The sequence below is a fragment of the Ambystoma mexicanum genome, chromosome 1q (assembly GCF_040938575.1).
Source record: "Ambystoma mexicanum isolate Mex_15411 chromosome 1q, UKY_AmexF1_1, whole genome shotgun sequence".
Lineage (NCBI taxonomy): Eukaryota > Metazoa > Chordata > Amphibia > Caudata > Ambystomatidae > Ambystoma > Ambystoma mexicanum.
This window is the reverse complement of record NC_090922.1, coordinates 1,022,941,424-1,022,957,366: the sequence shown is the minus strand read 5'-3', so window position 1 is coordinate 1,022,957,366 and position 15,943 is coordinate 1,022,941,424. Positions and strand designations below refer to the sequence as shown.

Genomic DNA, 15,943 nt, shown 5'->3' with positions numbered 1-15,943 from the left:
GTTGTGATGGAGCAAATTTGTAGTGTGCGCTTCAGGTTTTCGATAAACCGCTCCACAGTGCCATTGGCCTGAGGCCATAAAGGAGTGACCTTCTGGTGTTGAAAACCCAGATGCTCGGCAAACACTGTGAAATTATGCCCACTGAATAGCAGCCATTTTCCAACTTTACAATTTTTGGGATACCATAGTCTGCGAATGTTTCATCCAAAGCTGGGATGACTGTATGTGCTGCTGTTGAATGTATCAGGAGCACCTCTGGGAATCTCGCCATTTCATCTACGATGACTAGAACATATTTGTCATTGGGCATTGGTCCAAACTTGTCAACAGCCACATTCGTCCAGGACTTGCAGTGGTATTCAAGTCATTTTGAGTGGTTTTGGGAATGTGCGTGGTGGGACCGCTTTACAGGGGATGCTGTTTCCAGGTATCTTTTCAATCTTCATGTCCACCTTGGGAAACCACAATTTTGTCTGAAGCTGCTTCTTGGTGGACACAATTCCCTGGTGTCCCATGTGTGCCATGGCAATGACTATATCCTGCAATCCCTCCAGGATGACGATTCAGACTTCTTTCAGTAGTAGACCCTCCGAGGATATGGATAGAGATTGCTTCAGTAGGTGAAATATTTGGAACAGTTTTTGTTCCATCTTGGAGAGGAGCATTTTCCCTTTTTTCTATTCATGCCATGTCCCTGAGGACATGCTGTCTTTCACCGTCATGAGCACAGGGTCTTGTCGCAGAGTAGCTCAGGGATGGTAAGCGATTTGGGGAGTGATTTGCTAACTATGTATTTCATGTATTGATCAACTTGGATGGATTGTGCCTCTTTCGCAGGCAGTGGATGTCTTAATAGGAAATTGGCTGGATTGTTGTCTCCTTCCGGGCGATGAATAATCGTGAATGAATACTCTTGCAATCGTAGACCCCATCGTGCAATGCGAGGTGGCAAGCTGTTGACTTGCCATGAATGGTGATTGGTCAGTGACAACAGTGAATTTTCACCCATATAAAAATAGATGATAATGCTCACATGCCCAGACCACCACCAGACTTTCCTTTTCGGGGTGTGAGTACGCACACTCCATAGGGGACAAACTGCGGCTTGAATAGGCTACAATGTGCCAAGCGGATGTAGAAGAGGACGAAGAAGAATTTGTTTTGACTTGAGCCAGAATGGCCCCCAGTCCCACATGACTTGGTCTATGGTCAATTCCATTTCCAATTCAGGGCCATAATATGCCATGCAATACTCAGAGGCAATGCATTTCTTGATTTACTGCAACACATCTTCGCAGTCCGTGGACCAAAAGTCCTGCTCTTTTCCTGTGAGAAGACATAGGGACGTGCTTACTAGCAAGAACTCTTGAATGTACCTGGTAAAATAGCTGGCCATGCCTAGAAACAATCTTACTGCCAATGCGGACATGGGCGTGGGCGCTTCAACCAGTGCTTGAAATTTGTATGGGTCGGGTTGCATTTCGTCTTGCGAGAAGATATGCCCAAAAAATGTAAATGTTGTTTTACTTAATTCTCATTTGGAAGCATTCAGAGTCAGGTTGGTCTCTCTAATGAGATGCATAACGGGTGTAGTGCATCATCATGAGCTTCTTGCGTCACTCCAAACACTAAAATGTCATTGCTGTAATTAAGGCATTGGGGAATATGTTTGATGACTTGGTGTATTTTATTATGAAAAATTTCCGTCGCAGAGGATACGCCGAAGCTAAGTCACTTGTAGCGAAAAAGTCCTAGCTGAGTTCAAAATTTTGTTATAGCCCTTGTTGAGGTCTAACTTGGAGAAGATTTTCACACCATGTAGCAGGTGCATATTGTCTGTGTAACGCTCACCTGATTCCCACGGAGGTGCTGATCCCGGCTGGGCTGCTATCGTTTCTTCAATTGAGAAGCGTAGAGCTCGGACGACTCTCAGGACTGGGCTTCCTCTTATCGAATCTCTGACTTGCAGGGTAAGTTTTCTGCAGGTGGAAGAAAAAGGGTTAATCACCGTTTGATGGGATTCCTTCGCCCACCAATCGCCAGTTTCTCCCACAGCCTAGCTTTCTACTTGTCTCAGCGAGCTCTCACCTTAGGCGTATAAATGCTGAGCTCTCCATCCTGCGTCTGGTGCAGGGGTGCGTGGATTCCAGTTACGTCACTGGATGAGTTCAGTGTTGAGGCTCAAGTCTTTTGCGGCCTTAGTTGTGGCACTGGTGCTGGGATGCCGAAGAGCGATGCCGCCGTTACTGCACGAGCGGATGCCTGTAAGTATACTGTAGTCTTTAGGCTTTAAAAGATGGGCACCTCAATAATGTCCCTTTTCTTTTGTTTCAGGCCTCGGGATGCTGTGGGCGTAGTTTTCCGTTGCCGCTGCACGTGCCGATGCAGGTAAGTATAATGTTCGTTGGCCGCTTTTAATGGCACCTCTAATAATGTCCTTTTTCTAGTTTTCAGGTGCCGGGATGCTGCGGGCTTTATATCCGTTGCCACTGCACGTGCCAATGCACGTAAGTATAATGATCGTTGGCCGCTTTTAATGGCACCTCTAATAATGTCCTTTTTCTAGTTTTCAGGTGCCGGGATGCTGCGGTTGATGCGGCCGCTTCTGCGCGTGCAAAAACTGGTAGGTTAAGATGAATGCGACTGCCTTCACCCGAACCCCTTTTTAATTATGTCCTTTGCCTTTCAGGTGCAGAGAAGCTGCCGAAGAGAAGGCCGCGGTTAGCTCCGTTGCAATCACAGATGGATCAGGTAAGCGGGCGCGGCTGCGAGCGAGTTGCACTTTTCTAACCTTATGTTTATTCTTTGCAGGTTTTGCCAGTGACTGGATTCCGGGATCTGGTAAGTATTGTTCTGTGTCTTTCTTCATCCACAGGTTGCTGCGCGGAAGCTGAAGATGACTCTGGACCTGGAATGCAGGAGCCGACTCGGTGAGCGTCCTGCTGCTGCTGCAGAATAACGCGAAGCACGTGTTTTCCATCGGGCGTGGTTTAAATAGCAGAGAAGTGCTTCCAGTGTGTGTTCTTCCACCGGTTCCACCCAGGTAAGAAAAGAGTTCCTGAATGGAGGGAATAGTTCCTCCCAGCCCTGATGGCTGGGGACTTCAACCAGACTGGATTGTTCTGGGTAAATATGCAGCATGGTCTGCCTCAGGTAAGTCCACCCAAGCATTATTACACTGTTTATCAATATGGGCCCGGCACCTATGGCGCCGGGACTGAAACCCTTCATGAGCCTGGCGCCAAAGGCGCCAGGACACGGTCCAAAGGGCCCCTGTAGGGGTCTGCTGGGTCCGGAGTAGTGGAAGACGGGTCTGCTTCCGAGGGCGCTGGGCCAGTCCTGGCCCCTCGGGAGTAGCGCCCATGACAGTCTGTCATTCTTGGAGCCAAATGTCGTTCCCTCTCAATAGCTATATGTCTTTTGTCCTCATGTCCACACATATGAGAATAGTGTTGCTATTTTCCTTCTTGGGAACTGGAATGATGGGCGATACCAAGGGCATGGGTCCAGTTGCACTTTCTATAATGTCCTGGTTGAGGAGGGATTGTATCTCATCTTCTACTTGCCTTTGGATGTTCAATGGGATTCCTCAGTAATGTTGAGCCACCAGTTTGATCTCTGGGTTGATGTGTAATTTGATCTATTATCCTTTAAGTTTGCCAAGACCTTTGAATAATGTTGGGATCATCATCACCATCATGTCCTTTGGATTTCCGGTGAACATGGTCATGATTTGGTATATGATGTGCACCAGTCCCAACTGTATGGTGGATTTAAAACTGTGAATGCTGCCTCCAGGCACTTTGCCTTTCACCACATATATTATCACCTTCGCTGTTTTGTCCTTGTGTGAGCACGTTGCTTTGAACATGCTGTTGCATTTCAGTGGCATATTTCTCCCATAGGGTTAATGTCGATGTCAGGTGGCTGTAGCCCCCTCTTGTTTTTGAGTCCTTGGTAGGTCTCTTCATTCACCACATTGACCGTGGCTCCTGTGCTTTCTGCGCTTTCTTAGATGACCGCATTTGGCACAGAGGTGCTACGAGTGCTGTCTGTGTGATTTTGATGCTTCCACAATGTTTCTGTCTGCAGTGACAGCGCCATGTCTGCCCTTGTGGGCTGCAGCATTTCTTCCAGTGATTTGGTCTTTTGTAATAGTTTCTTGCGAAATTCAGCCGATTCACAGCTGGAAAATTGTTTGAGATTTCAATGCTTCTACTGTGGAACAGAATATGTTTTATGACTAACTGTCTAAATGTAATCCTTGGTGTTTCACTGTGTGGACTCATTGTGGACCCCTGACCCCACTCATCTCTCCTGAGATTAAGACTAACCACTCTCCATGTTGCCTTGGTTGGTGTGGCTTCAGCACACAAAAGTAATCCCGGTTATCCTACAAGGGTGGCCTCCTAAACATCTATCCACCAGGTCAGAGTTTAGAAATCCATTCTAACAAATGGGAAGATACCATTCAAAAACACATTGTAAATCAGGCCCATGGGGATTCACTTTACAAACTCTGCTCCCTGCACACATGACACATGCCCTGTTCCCTGCAGGGGATGCATGCTGGTATTACAGAAAGGACCAAAAGGTGCATTCTATAATACGGAATGCGGGCCTCCAAACACAGCAGGTGAGCATTGCAGAGGGAGGGTCACCTTATTCACGTGGAGGCTTGCCTCATTAAAATGAGGGCATCGATGATGCTATTTTTCATGCTATTTACAAAGCACGCACCTTGGCACTGAATTGCCCTCATGTATGCCACCCTGACGGCCCAGAGGAGAACAGAATATAATAAATCCCATGCGCAAGACATATTTCTCTTAAGATAAAATAGAGAACAAACAGCATTGGAAAGCCAGATGCCCATTAATTAGAATCATAATACTGCATGAGGAATAGTTTGACCAAGTCTCCAGTGGCTAAGGAGAGTAATTGCACTTGTATCAATACGACCTAAATCCTACTAAAAGCTAAGTAGAATAATTCAAAACGTGGTCTCCTCACACGCAGCCTGTAATTGGAAGACAGTGTCTATTCATCAGCTCCAGGCATCGATAGGGACTGCCATCACTCCCCACAGATTCCCTGAGCACGAGATGCCAGAAAAGGCCAAGTTCAAAGCAAGGGGCCCTGGTCTGTGGCCTAGGAAATAAGGGATGGTGGCTTCTACAATTACAAGAAGCAGCTCTGTGATATCTCTCCTCCTATCACTATTTTGCTGATGACCTGCAAAATGTCTAAGGTTGGTAAGACCAAAGCCAACCAATCACAGTTCCCAATGCTATGCCGCCCTGTAACTGTTTCATTAGCCAATTACCTGTTGCTCAGATGATGTCTTTCAAACTTTATGGGTAGTCTGAGGTGAGGCCATGAGACATAGCCAATAAAAGACTAACACCTATGTGTACTAAATTTAGACAATTCGCCTAACCAATCCCCAGATCTGGTAGCTTTTTGTAACTAAGATTGCAGCGTGACTTCAGTTGTGACATATTTTGTGCCCTATAATCTATTGTTTTGCATTGTAAAGGATGAGAGATCTAGTGCTTTTTTTCTGTCCCTGTTTTATATGGATTGTTAATAAAACCGTCCTTTGCCAGTTACCTTGAGTATATCGGTCATTGGGAGTGGGAGTGGGATTTCCCAGCCCGTCTGTTCTGCTGGCTCTCGGACTTTCCTGGGCCCTGTTTACAATACCAGTATGTTTCTCTGGTAATCTCGCATACGAATCTTGACAACAGTCTTGCTTTGTTTATGACACTTTATGTATCAAATGAGCAATGATTTTATGCGAGGAACAGCTGTATTGCTGTGAGAAATGAAGGCAACATGCAGAGGAAACCAAACCACTCTGTTTACTTGAGCCAATTTTAAAAGATTACTGTTTAAATTAGCCCTAGGGCTTTTCACTTTAGTATTCCGATGATGTCATGCTGGAACCTTTCCACTTCCAAATAACACTACTACAATTTTCCACTGCTTATCTTGCAATCGGAGCTAAACGTTGCATTTTAGAATTGTCCGACCCAGCCAGATGAATCTGGTTTCAGATTTCAAATGGGATAATCAAGGGATTCATTTGTTATGCCCACGGGATCCCGAAAAGTCGAAGTGTGCTGTCCACATTCATCTTAAATCCCGACTACATCATAAGGGGATCATCATCCTGCTGTCACCCCACTTTGCTAAGGGGCTGATTACTTGCAAGTCTTCCTCATCAGTCCTTACTTCCTTGAGGAGCAGTTGTCCAAGATGGACTCTCCCCACTACCCTGTACGAAATGAAATATACTTCGTTAAAGTCCTTCTTCTATGCTTTGTATTTTGTACAGTACACCCCATGTGACCTATAATAGCAACCCACCCCCACACCACTTCTATGATAAGCCACATATACTCCCTCTGGGGCTGCGCAGATTACCTGTTAATTATTGGCCTACTACCCCCTCGTCCATTTTCCTCATCGAATTACTCATGCAAGTTCCTACCAAGCAGCATCTAAGTAAGCAAATAATGTTAAACACATCAAACTAGGTGCATGTTTTGTGATTTAATACTGAGAAAACAACATGTGACCGAAGCTAGCACTGCAGTTCCAATCTGTGAAGGTAAATAACCCGCACCAGCAGTTTGAATTTGCAGATTAATGTCTTTGGACCTGTCCGGTTTGCAGCTCTGCAGTTTGCGCCACCAAAATCCACCAACAGCGCAGGTGCCCAATGGCCAGACTGACCAGGCATTGATCATGGCAGGGCAGCAGCCCTACAGATAAGGGGTGTATGAGACACTTTAACTCGCTAAAAATAGGCACATACTCCCAAAAAAGAAAAATAGGGAGCAAAAAATACCCCAACAAAAATAGGCAACAGACACGTAGCATCTTGCGTCCTTGCCACACAGCTCCATGGATATGTCCAGACCAGTAATGCACGTAGTACCACAGGAAGAAACGACTGTTATAACTACCTGATCGGAAGAAATAAACCTGTATCTTTTAATATGCATGAATTACTAGGTGAAAAGAAATCATTAAAAACAAAAAATGTGCCTAAAAAAAAATCACTGTATTACCAACTTAAAAAAAATAGGGATTACAATACTCCCAATCCAAATCTTATCTGGAGCACTGCAGGGCAGTGTTCGAAACCTCATGGACTGTGGTAATGGCACACTAAATACACATATCAAAGGAGGACTTTGTGAGCCAATAGCCCTTCTTGGAAGTTCCAAAGGTGATTATGTGCTTCAGGAAATGTTTGAACAGCCGTCATTGCTTGTGAAGACAGGCAATGGGGTGTGCTAAAAAATACAAAACAGAAGGACTCAATCTGAGACTCTTGCTTCAGAAACGTTTTTTGGAGAGGGTAGTACGTGGAGTCTGTTTTACGAGATTGCACTTCAAGTAAATAAAGACTGGACGGTGACAGACGGAAAATGGGCTGAAAAAGAAAGTTGTGTCAGGGTGCTTGAAAATTCCACTGCACCTCCCCAGACCTGTTTTAACCAAGAAAAACATAGCCATCCATAACCAAGGCTATTTATTACATGCATACAGTTTGATTACTGAACTGGTGAAGACTACCAGAAAGCAAATGACATTTTCTTTGGTCCATCTATGCAAGAACCCACCTGGGTTACCTTTGCTATCTTTGGTGTGCTCTTAATCACAAGAGCCTTGCTGAGTGAGCCAATATGTCCAGGAATATGGACATAGAAAGAGGAAGTGATACTGACCAGGAATTATAGGTCTCTGTCAGATCAAAATGAGCAGACACTTTCTATCCTCTGCCATTCTCTCCATTCCCATCCCTGTCCTGGAAGGGCACTATATTCACTCCCTGTCCAGCGTCACTCACCTGTGCACTGCCATTGTTCTAGGTGGTTGGTATCTGTGGTGCTCTTGCTGAGGGATGAGTCTGCGGTCATGTGGCAGGCTCACCCTAGCTTTCAGGGTTCTCACCAGTGCTTCTCAATTGTGCGTGCCGCTGCCCCAAGCATGATGGCCACCATAGTGTGTTTATCTGTTCTTCTTACACATCAAATATGATGGTCCCTGCACTTCCTGTTCTTTCCGATTGCTCCCGTGTGCACATTATACAGGGGAGCCCAGTGAGCAATCTATTGTTTTTGCAGCATTTCCCGTTTGCTCACTGATGAAACAGGTTTGCGCGGTTCTTGGTTCCCGCCATCCCTTCTCCACTCCGTGGTCCTTGCTTGTTCTCCTGCCTGTTCTGGAATTCATCACTACACCTCAGTCCATTTCCTAAACTTTTCATGACCTCCTCTAAACTACCCCAAGCTTTGTGCTTCAGCCGAAGACCACCAGCTTCATCAGTGGAGCATTTCTGGCAACCTCCTAAAACCGCTAGTACTCCGAGCTCCCGCTCACCCACAGGTTCCCTTTGGATGCAAATTGTGATTCATCTTAGCCGCCTCCTGGGGAACTCTGGTTCCTGTCAGGCATTGCCAAAAGAGACAGGGCGTCCATACTCTCCTGGCTCTACGCGACAAAACAGGGTGAGCCCAAAACAGCAGCCCACTCTTGCAAAGTAGTTGGGCCATTCCATCTGTCAATGCTTCAGTGATGATTCTTGCCATCTTTTAATCAATGGCTCAGTATGATTGTATGATCACCTGAACTCAGCCTTACTGGTAATGTATTCCAGGAAGATGAGCTTAATGGTGTTTTCTTGTCTTCTCTATGGACGCTCAGACATGTGTTTCAGGGAAGTTCATGTACCAGGGTGGGCGTTCATTATTGCAAGATTGTGTGCTCTGGCCGGCCGCACTTCCTCGAGACTCAATACCATTCCTATGGGCACTGTTCAGAAGCAGAGCTGGTGCAATGAACCCCAAAGTATTGAGCCGCAGTTCTCAACCCAGAAGATAACTGATGCAAGAAAACTAACCTAGGAAGTGCTATAAAAGACGTGTTAAATATCGCTATAAACTGGAGGTTTGGGGTAAGAATGTTTGATGTTTTCAGACGAAGACCTGTTTCTTGTTGCACACATTATTGTTGGCTTTAAGCAAGCTGCATTTCTGTGTGTATCGTATCCTTGTTTTCAAATGAACGAATGCACACTTTTCCCGTTTGCCTATCCCTCTGCAAACCACCCAATAGAATGTCAACACCATCATACAAACTTATTCTGGAAAAATAAAACCAATACCTTTAAAATATGTATAGAAGATAAAATGCAATACAATACAAAGTAAAACTATTTGTAAATACGATTGGGGTGCAGCTCTTTTCTTTAAAATGCGAGTATTATTGCCAAGTGTTCTTGTTGTGTCCATGCGTCATTCTGGTCGTTTCTGATCTGATTATTTCACCTCTTATTCCCCCTTCCTTGTGTAATTAAATCAAATGTTGATGTACAAACACAACTCATCACGTGTAATGAAGATCATGAACGCTGGGAGGCAGCATTTAAAAAACCCTTTCTCTGAGCCAAGGGACCAAATTCCGATGATATAAAGTTTTGCAGATCTAAAATAGGCGCAGAAGGGTTCTATCGAGCTACAGTCCAACATACTTTCAGAGTGCGCTCATGTTTTGGCTTCCCATCCCATTGTCCTGTGTCTGTGACCAATGGTAGTTTCTTTACATGGAATCAAGCTAATACAATTCTTGTTTTCTGCATTAAAGACCAAAGCCCCTACTCTCCCATCCAAGTTAAGAAACAATTGCATCAGTACATGGTTACCCACAGCTAGGGCCTGCATCTCTGTTGCCTTGCCATCTATTGTGGCTCTTCAGTAGAATCTATCAGTTTTGGTTTTCTTTGCTACTGGAGAATCTCTCTAGGTTTGCAATATGAATGTCCAAGACCACTCTGCCCCACACGCCTTTTGTATATATTCCAAGGCAGGAATTATTTGATCAGCGATCATTGTGCAAGCAAGCTTCATCAGAGTTAGTGGCACAATGGTCCATTCCAGTGCCCATAGTAAGAGAGGCGTAAGTGTTTTTATATCCTAAAGTTAAGGTATCGCTGCTTCCTGGTGCATGGTGTGTGTTGGTGTGGAGCTTGCGGAGACCATTGTTGATGTAAGGAAAGCACTTTCTTGCTGCACTAAGTTTGTCATCCTCCAGACTTTTGCTTCATGGATTACAATAGCGGCTGACTTGGGCACTGTATGCCCCTAGCATGGCTTTTATAGTCACTTGACTATATAACGAGTGTTCTACTAATCTCTGCCATCTTGACCGCCTGCTTATTTATCTGGTCCACCCAACTTCAGGTTCTATGACATTAATATTCCAAGTTCATTGTGTTATGTGCCCCTTTCCAACCTACTCACTCCGGAGTCCTTCTCTCTTAAAGTGGATTAAATAATGCAGGTCCTATGCACATTAGCTTTCATTTCTACAGAATTCCCTGCGTGTTATGTTGATTTATACCGCGCATCACTACCACCCAAGGGCGGTCTCCAGGCGCTCACATTGCTCTTCAAGAGAAGACGGCTGGGTGCGTTAGTGGTGAATAGGATGATAGGATAGGTTCAGAACCAGGAAGTACTGGTCTCTGTGAGCATTGTCTTGCATGTTGGAGTCGGTTGGGAGGCCTTGTGTGTTGTAACCGTATGGGTAGGACTCAGTGCCTCGGATGTGGGCTAGTGTTTGTGTTGGGTGTGTGTGTTGTGTGATGTTAAGGTTGCGGTTTGTGGTTGTGAACACTGGTTAGTTGCATCCATAAGGGTCCATAGTCGCGGATGGCTGTTAGGTTTTGAGCATATTGTGTTGTGTTGATGGATTTATGGACTATGTGCAGGGGGGGTTCCCTCTTGTGTTGTTTTCAGAGTCTCAGAGAGCTGTTAGGGTGTGAGCATTAGATTAATTCTTGGTGTGTTTATTTGTAGTGTGTCTAGCACCTAGTCATGTGTAGTAGTGTTGGTTAGGTTGGAGGAGCAAGAAGGAAGGGGAAGGGTTAGTAAGTCGGTCAGTTTGACAATGCCTCTGGCTTGTATAAGTGTCAATAAGTGCCTGTAATCCCTCTAGATATCTGAGGAGGACCCCTTGCACCATTGCAGAGCGGCCATTCTAGTGCCATATTATAACCATGAGTAAAGTGGGAGTTAAGCAGTAACCCGTCTTACACTGGACCTGAATCGGAATGTAGTAGACATATCCTACCCTCCACTCCATATCACATGTGAGCATGCAAATTACCACATTGCTCACAAACCACATTTACACAGTCTGAGGTTGTTGTCATGGCAAAAAAGGCCAGTTAAATCTCGCTCTTTTGGTCTTCCCCCTACTTGAACCAATTAAGATACCAATTTAGGAAAGGGTCCAATACTGGGTATCCAAAGCAACACCACAACATTAACCCTGCGTACCCTGTTCCTTTATGCAGGTAAACCTTTCCTGAAATATTTTAAGAGGAGTCAAGATGGGACATTTTATATACATGGTTTGATTGCCAATAATTGCATCAATGCAGTTTACACAGTCACCAACATGCATGTATACATTGGCAATCGGTAATACATTTGCACTACTTTCTGGGATTCTGCAAACAAATGGGAAAAGTTCTATGTGATTTCCTTGAGATTTTTTCATTGAGGCAGAATAGATTGCATGTTTATTTTGTTGCAAGACATTTCACCACAAATGTGTGTGGGGTAAACCCCATCACAGCTTTCCCCCACTCCCTCTTCCTTTTACATTTCCCTAATCCAGCCCCCACATATATTTGCTGTAAAATTTGTTGAAGACAACTTCAATGATTTCTCCCTTGATGGAAAAACCTGCGATGAAATCTACCTATCCCGTAGAAAAGTGGTGCACATATTCCCTAATCAACAGTGACATAAGAGAAAATGCAGTGCAGTGCCCCAGGGAACATACACAGACCGGGAGACAATGAGGAGGAGCCTCATTAGAGAGGACTCTCCTGCTACGGAGGGAAAGCAGAAGTGTTCGTTATGCCATTAATGGAATCTTTTTAGGCTACTGGGCGAAATATAATTCAAATGCCCAATTATCCAGCTAGCTCTCTTCTCTCTAGAACAAATCATTCACTAGATTGTACACCAAGGTATCCGTAGCTTTCAGACTGTAAAACACAATGCTAGCCGCTGATCATGGAGAGTACTGGACGTCACTGTTTAATCAATGACAGTACTGTACAAGAACAACAAAGAAGATGGCGGCTCAGGCTGTACACTTTTTCATGGAACCTGCACTGTGCAATATTAAGCGCACACAAAACACTGCAAACGTGGTTCTTTCAACAATACCCGCTGGATGAATAAAAATCCCACCCTCTGTTCACCAACAGTACTGCGCTACTATTTAAAATGCCACTCCCAATGCAGACATCTTTTCGGTGTAATGCACTCGGCTGCTCTCGAGCTAGGTTCACGCTACAAGCAATACAAGTTCTTGTGAAAAATAAACAACAATGTAACCCTATTATTCGGCGAACGAATCCACTGGGGCATTAATGATATGCACCGCTTGCTTTCATGGCCTTAATTACTTTTATGGCCTTAACACCAAAAAGTAAATGATATTTCCAGGGAATGCAGTAGTCGCTCACAGGGACCTTTTCTCTTTCAATTTCAATGACACATTGCTGGGATCCTTCTGGGAGGGGTATCCCTCACCCTCTTCCCCACCCCCGCTTCCCCACCCCCGCTTCCCCACCCCCGCTTCCCACGCGTGATTTGAGATTGCAGAGCTGTGTGCAAATCGTTCATGTTACCTTCAGGATTTTCTGTGCAGCATCACCTGAGCCAATGGCAATCAAGTTCGGTCCAGCCATACTACAACAGCTCTTCAGGTGCAAATGGCCCTCCACGGGTACAGTGGAGACTGCATAGTCCTGCATGCAATTAGAAATACGTTCATTGAATAGGTTTCACTCTACATGCTTTGCCTGATTAAACAGTGGTCCATACCCATATACCCTGAAGCTCTGCTTCTCAACTGCTCAGCATGCATCCTGTTTTTGAACACCACCCCATCCGTGCCCCCCTTGTGACTGTCTTTTTTTAATATAATGTTTTTGTAGCTTTCGGTTTTACAGTTCTAGCAAAGTAAACACGTTTTGGAGTTGTCAAGACGTTGCGTGTCCGGTCATAACTGAAATGCGGTTAAATACTTAAGCAATGATGATGTTACAGGACACTTGGCTGGTGCTCTTTGCGTGAGATCTCTCCCGTGCCAAGGTATCGCAACACTTTTTCTCTGTGATTGTCACACAAGTTTAAGTTACAACTGTGTATAAGTGCAGAATGATACATACATGAATGAATGAATGCACGATCCACATTTCATATATTCCATATATTGTGTAACATAAAAGGGAGGTCATTTGCAGTTCGGAATAAAATTATAATGAGCTAAAACGGACATCACAACCATCTGATTATAGCATAATAGGATAGTTGTGACATTTTGCATGACAGACGCTGCCTCGCTGCTCTCCCCATGCAAAGTTAACCTTACACAATATTTCTCATCCATATCCCTACACCTCACACAAGGACCATCTCCACTCCTCGCTGTAACCCATCCCTGCCTGGTTCCCACTTTTGCCAAGAGGCCTATAACTGCATCTCAACCAGAATGCTACGCTAGGCCTGCTTTGGAAAACAGTTCTGCTTTGAGTCCTATGCTTGTGTGAGGTCCATGTCAGACCTGAGGCCCATCTCCCGCCTCAGACCATCCCCACAAAGCACCCTGGTAAGCAACAATGGCGTATGAGTACATTGTATCCATTTACATATCAGCCCATTGCCCTCATGTACACCATATTTATGTATGTTTGGCTGTCATCACTACACCCTTTTCTATAAACCAACCCATTCCCCATACAATCTCCAGCTATTGCTCACAAATACAATGTAATTATGCAAAAGCACCTATCTATCTATCTATCTATCTATCTATCTATCTATCTATCTATCTATCTATCTATCTATCTATCTATCTATCTATCTATCTATCTATCTATCTATCTATTTTTTATATAGCGCTTTAAACCCATGGGCCTCTAAGCTGCTGTGGTACTTCCTCCACAATCTCTATTTCTACCTTATGTACAGCACTTCTGCCTGACCAACCAGCCAAATAAATACAAATCAGAGTATATACACTTAGCACATCTCTGGTCCGAGATGCATCCTTACTTCTGGGGCTGTTCACTACCCAGAGTCCCATGCCATTCTGATGACCCATTAGCACCATAAGTGCCATTCTCACCCATTCATTTCCTTAAAAATCCCCCCTTCACATATAGAGGCCAATCACTGCTTGGTTGAGCACCCATGCATGAAAACAGATCCATGCCCAAGGCCAAATATAGCAATGAGGACAGTCCATGAACTGAAAACAATCCCAGCTCAGAGAAAGTTCCCCGCTCCAAGGCCCATTCCTGCCTAAGACTCATCCCTGCATTACTGCACCATCAGAACATGTGAACAATTTAAATTGCTGGTTCATTTAAAATCTTTCGTTTAAAGTTCTCGTGACCAGGACCTGCCATTCATCTGCTCCGCCCACCACCAGTTTTCACGCCTTCCAGGCCTCCACTTAAGAACTTCAGGCAGACAGCATAGAGTAAACTGCTGGTCACGTGACCAGGTCCTGCTATTCAGCTGGTTTGACCACCACCTATTTCACCAGTCCTCCTTAGGCGTCCTCATCACCAGTGTCCTCAAGAACAGACAGACGAAGACTAAGACCTCACCTGTTAGTGCTTGTTCTGGCCTCATATGGCCAATGGACAGACCCAATATCCTGCATTTCACCTACAATGCAGTCACTACCATGCTACTTGCCAAGGATATCACAAAGGGGCTTCTACTTCTGCAGCCCATCCCCGCTCCAACTACTGTTCGAATGGCGTAGCGAACTGGGCAGCCCGACAAGCTACCAGAGCAAATGTCGTCAATATCACCCTTGCCCCCATTCAACGCCCACTGACCACACCCCCTCTTATGTAGATCAATGCTCACTCAATAGTCACACACACTGCAGAGATCACTGACCTCATCTCGTACAACACCCTTGATGTCCTATGCATCACTGAAAAATGGTTTGCCCCTTCCCCCCATGTTTTTAGGATCCTCCTATCCAAAGTCTACTTCATTGAACATGCCGACTGACCAGGAAGGAAAAAAAGCATCAGCAATCATCCAAAGGTCCCTTTACCTGTCAAGGAATCCATCATCTTCCACCTCAGATCACCTCACAGTAGTGACTCTTTCATTGCCGACATCACCAACTTACTGTCCTCTCCCAAATTAGCACACTCTAATAAGATCTTTCTCAGAGGTTTTAAGGTTCCCGAGTCACAGGAGTCACAAGCTGACAAACACACTTGAAGCATGTGTTTTACACTGACCAGTTCCATGGACTCCAAGAAATATTCAATGCCCATGTTATCAAACCCGCATGCACTCTTGCCTCCCTAAAACAAAGTCACACTAAGATCAAATGAGCCATGCCTTGGCACACCCCCAAGCTCACCTGCAACAAACGGTCACTCAGAGCCCTAGAGAAACTCTGGTGCAAAGAATGTAACCCTGAAGACCTCACCAACCTTAAATCTCTCTGTGCGAACCGTAGGGTTCTGATTACGGAGACCAAAGCTCCTTACTACTCCATCACAATTGCAGCAGCCTCTAACAGGAGCACATCCATCTTTGATATAGTAAGGTATGTTACCAAACAATCACCTGGCCCTGAAGTACCAGCAATTGAAAAACAGTGTTGATTCCCTTGCATGTTTCCCATCGAAAAAAATAGACAAAATCACATAGGCCATTGACCAACCTCCCACAGCATTAATGCTCCCTGCACTCTGACATACACACTGCCCCTCTGTACCAAATCCTCCCCTGTCCCCCGGATCTCCAAAAAATGATTGCCTCCCTGAAACCTACTTCTTACTCTGACGATATCATCCCAGCCT

The 15,943-nt window shown here is 45.0% G+C and overlaps 1 protein-coding gene across 1 annotated transcript in view; it reads right to left on the bottom strand.

Annotated features, from left to right (window-relative positions):
- The window catches only part of DDAH1 (dimethylarginine dimethylaminohydrolase 1), an 848,052-nt gene that overhangs the window by 289,201 nt on the left and 542,908 nt on the right, over positions 1-15,943 (bottom strand). The window contains exon 4 of the mRNA XM_069641695.1: positions 12,728-12,847. Coding sequence (XP_069497796.1) covers positions 12,728-12,847 — 120 coding nt within the window. The remainder of the gene's footprint in view (positions 1-12,727; positions 12,848-15,943) is intronic.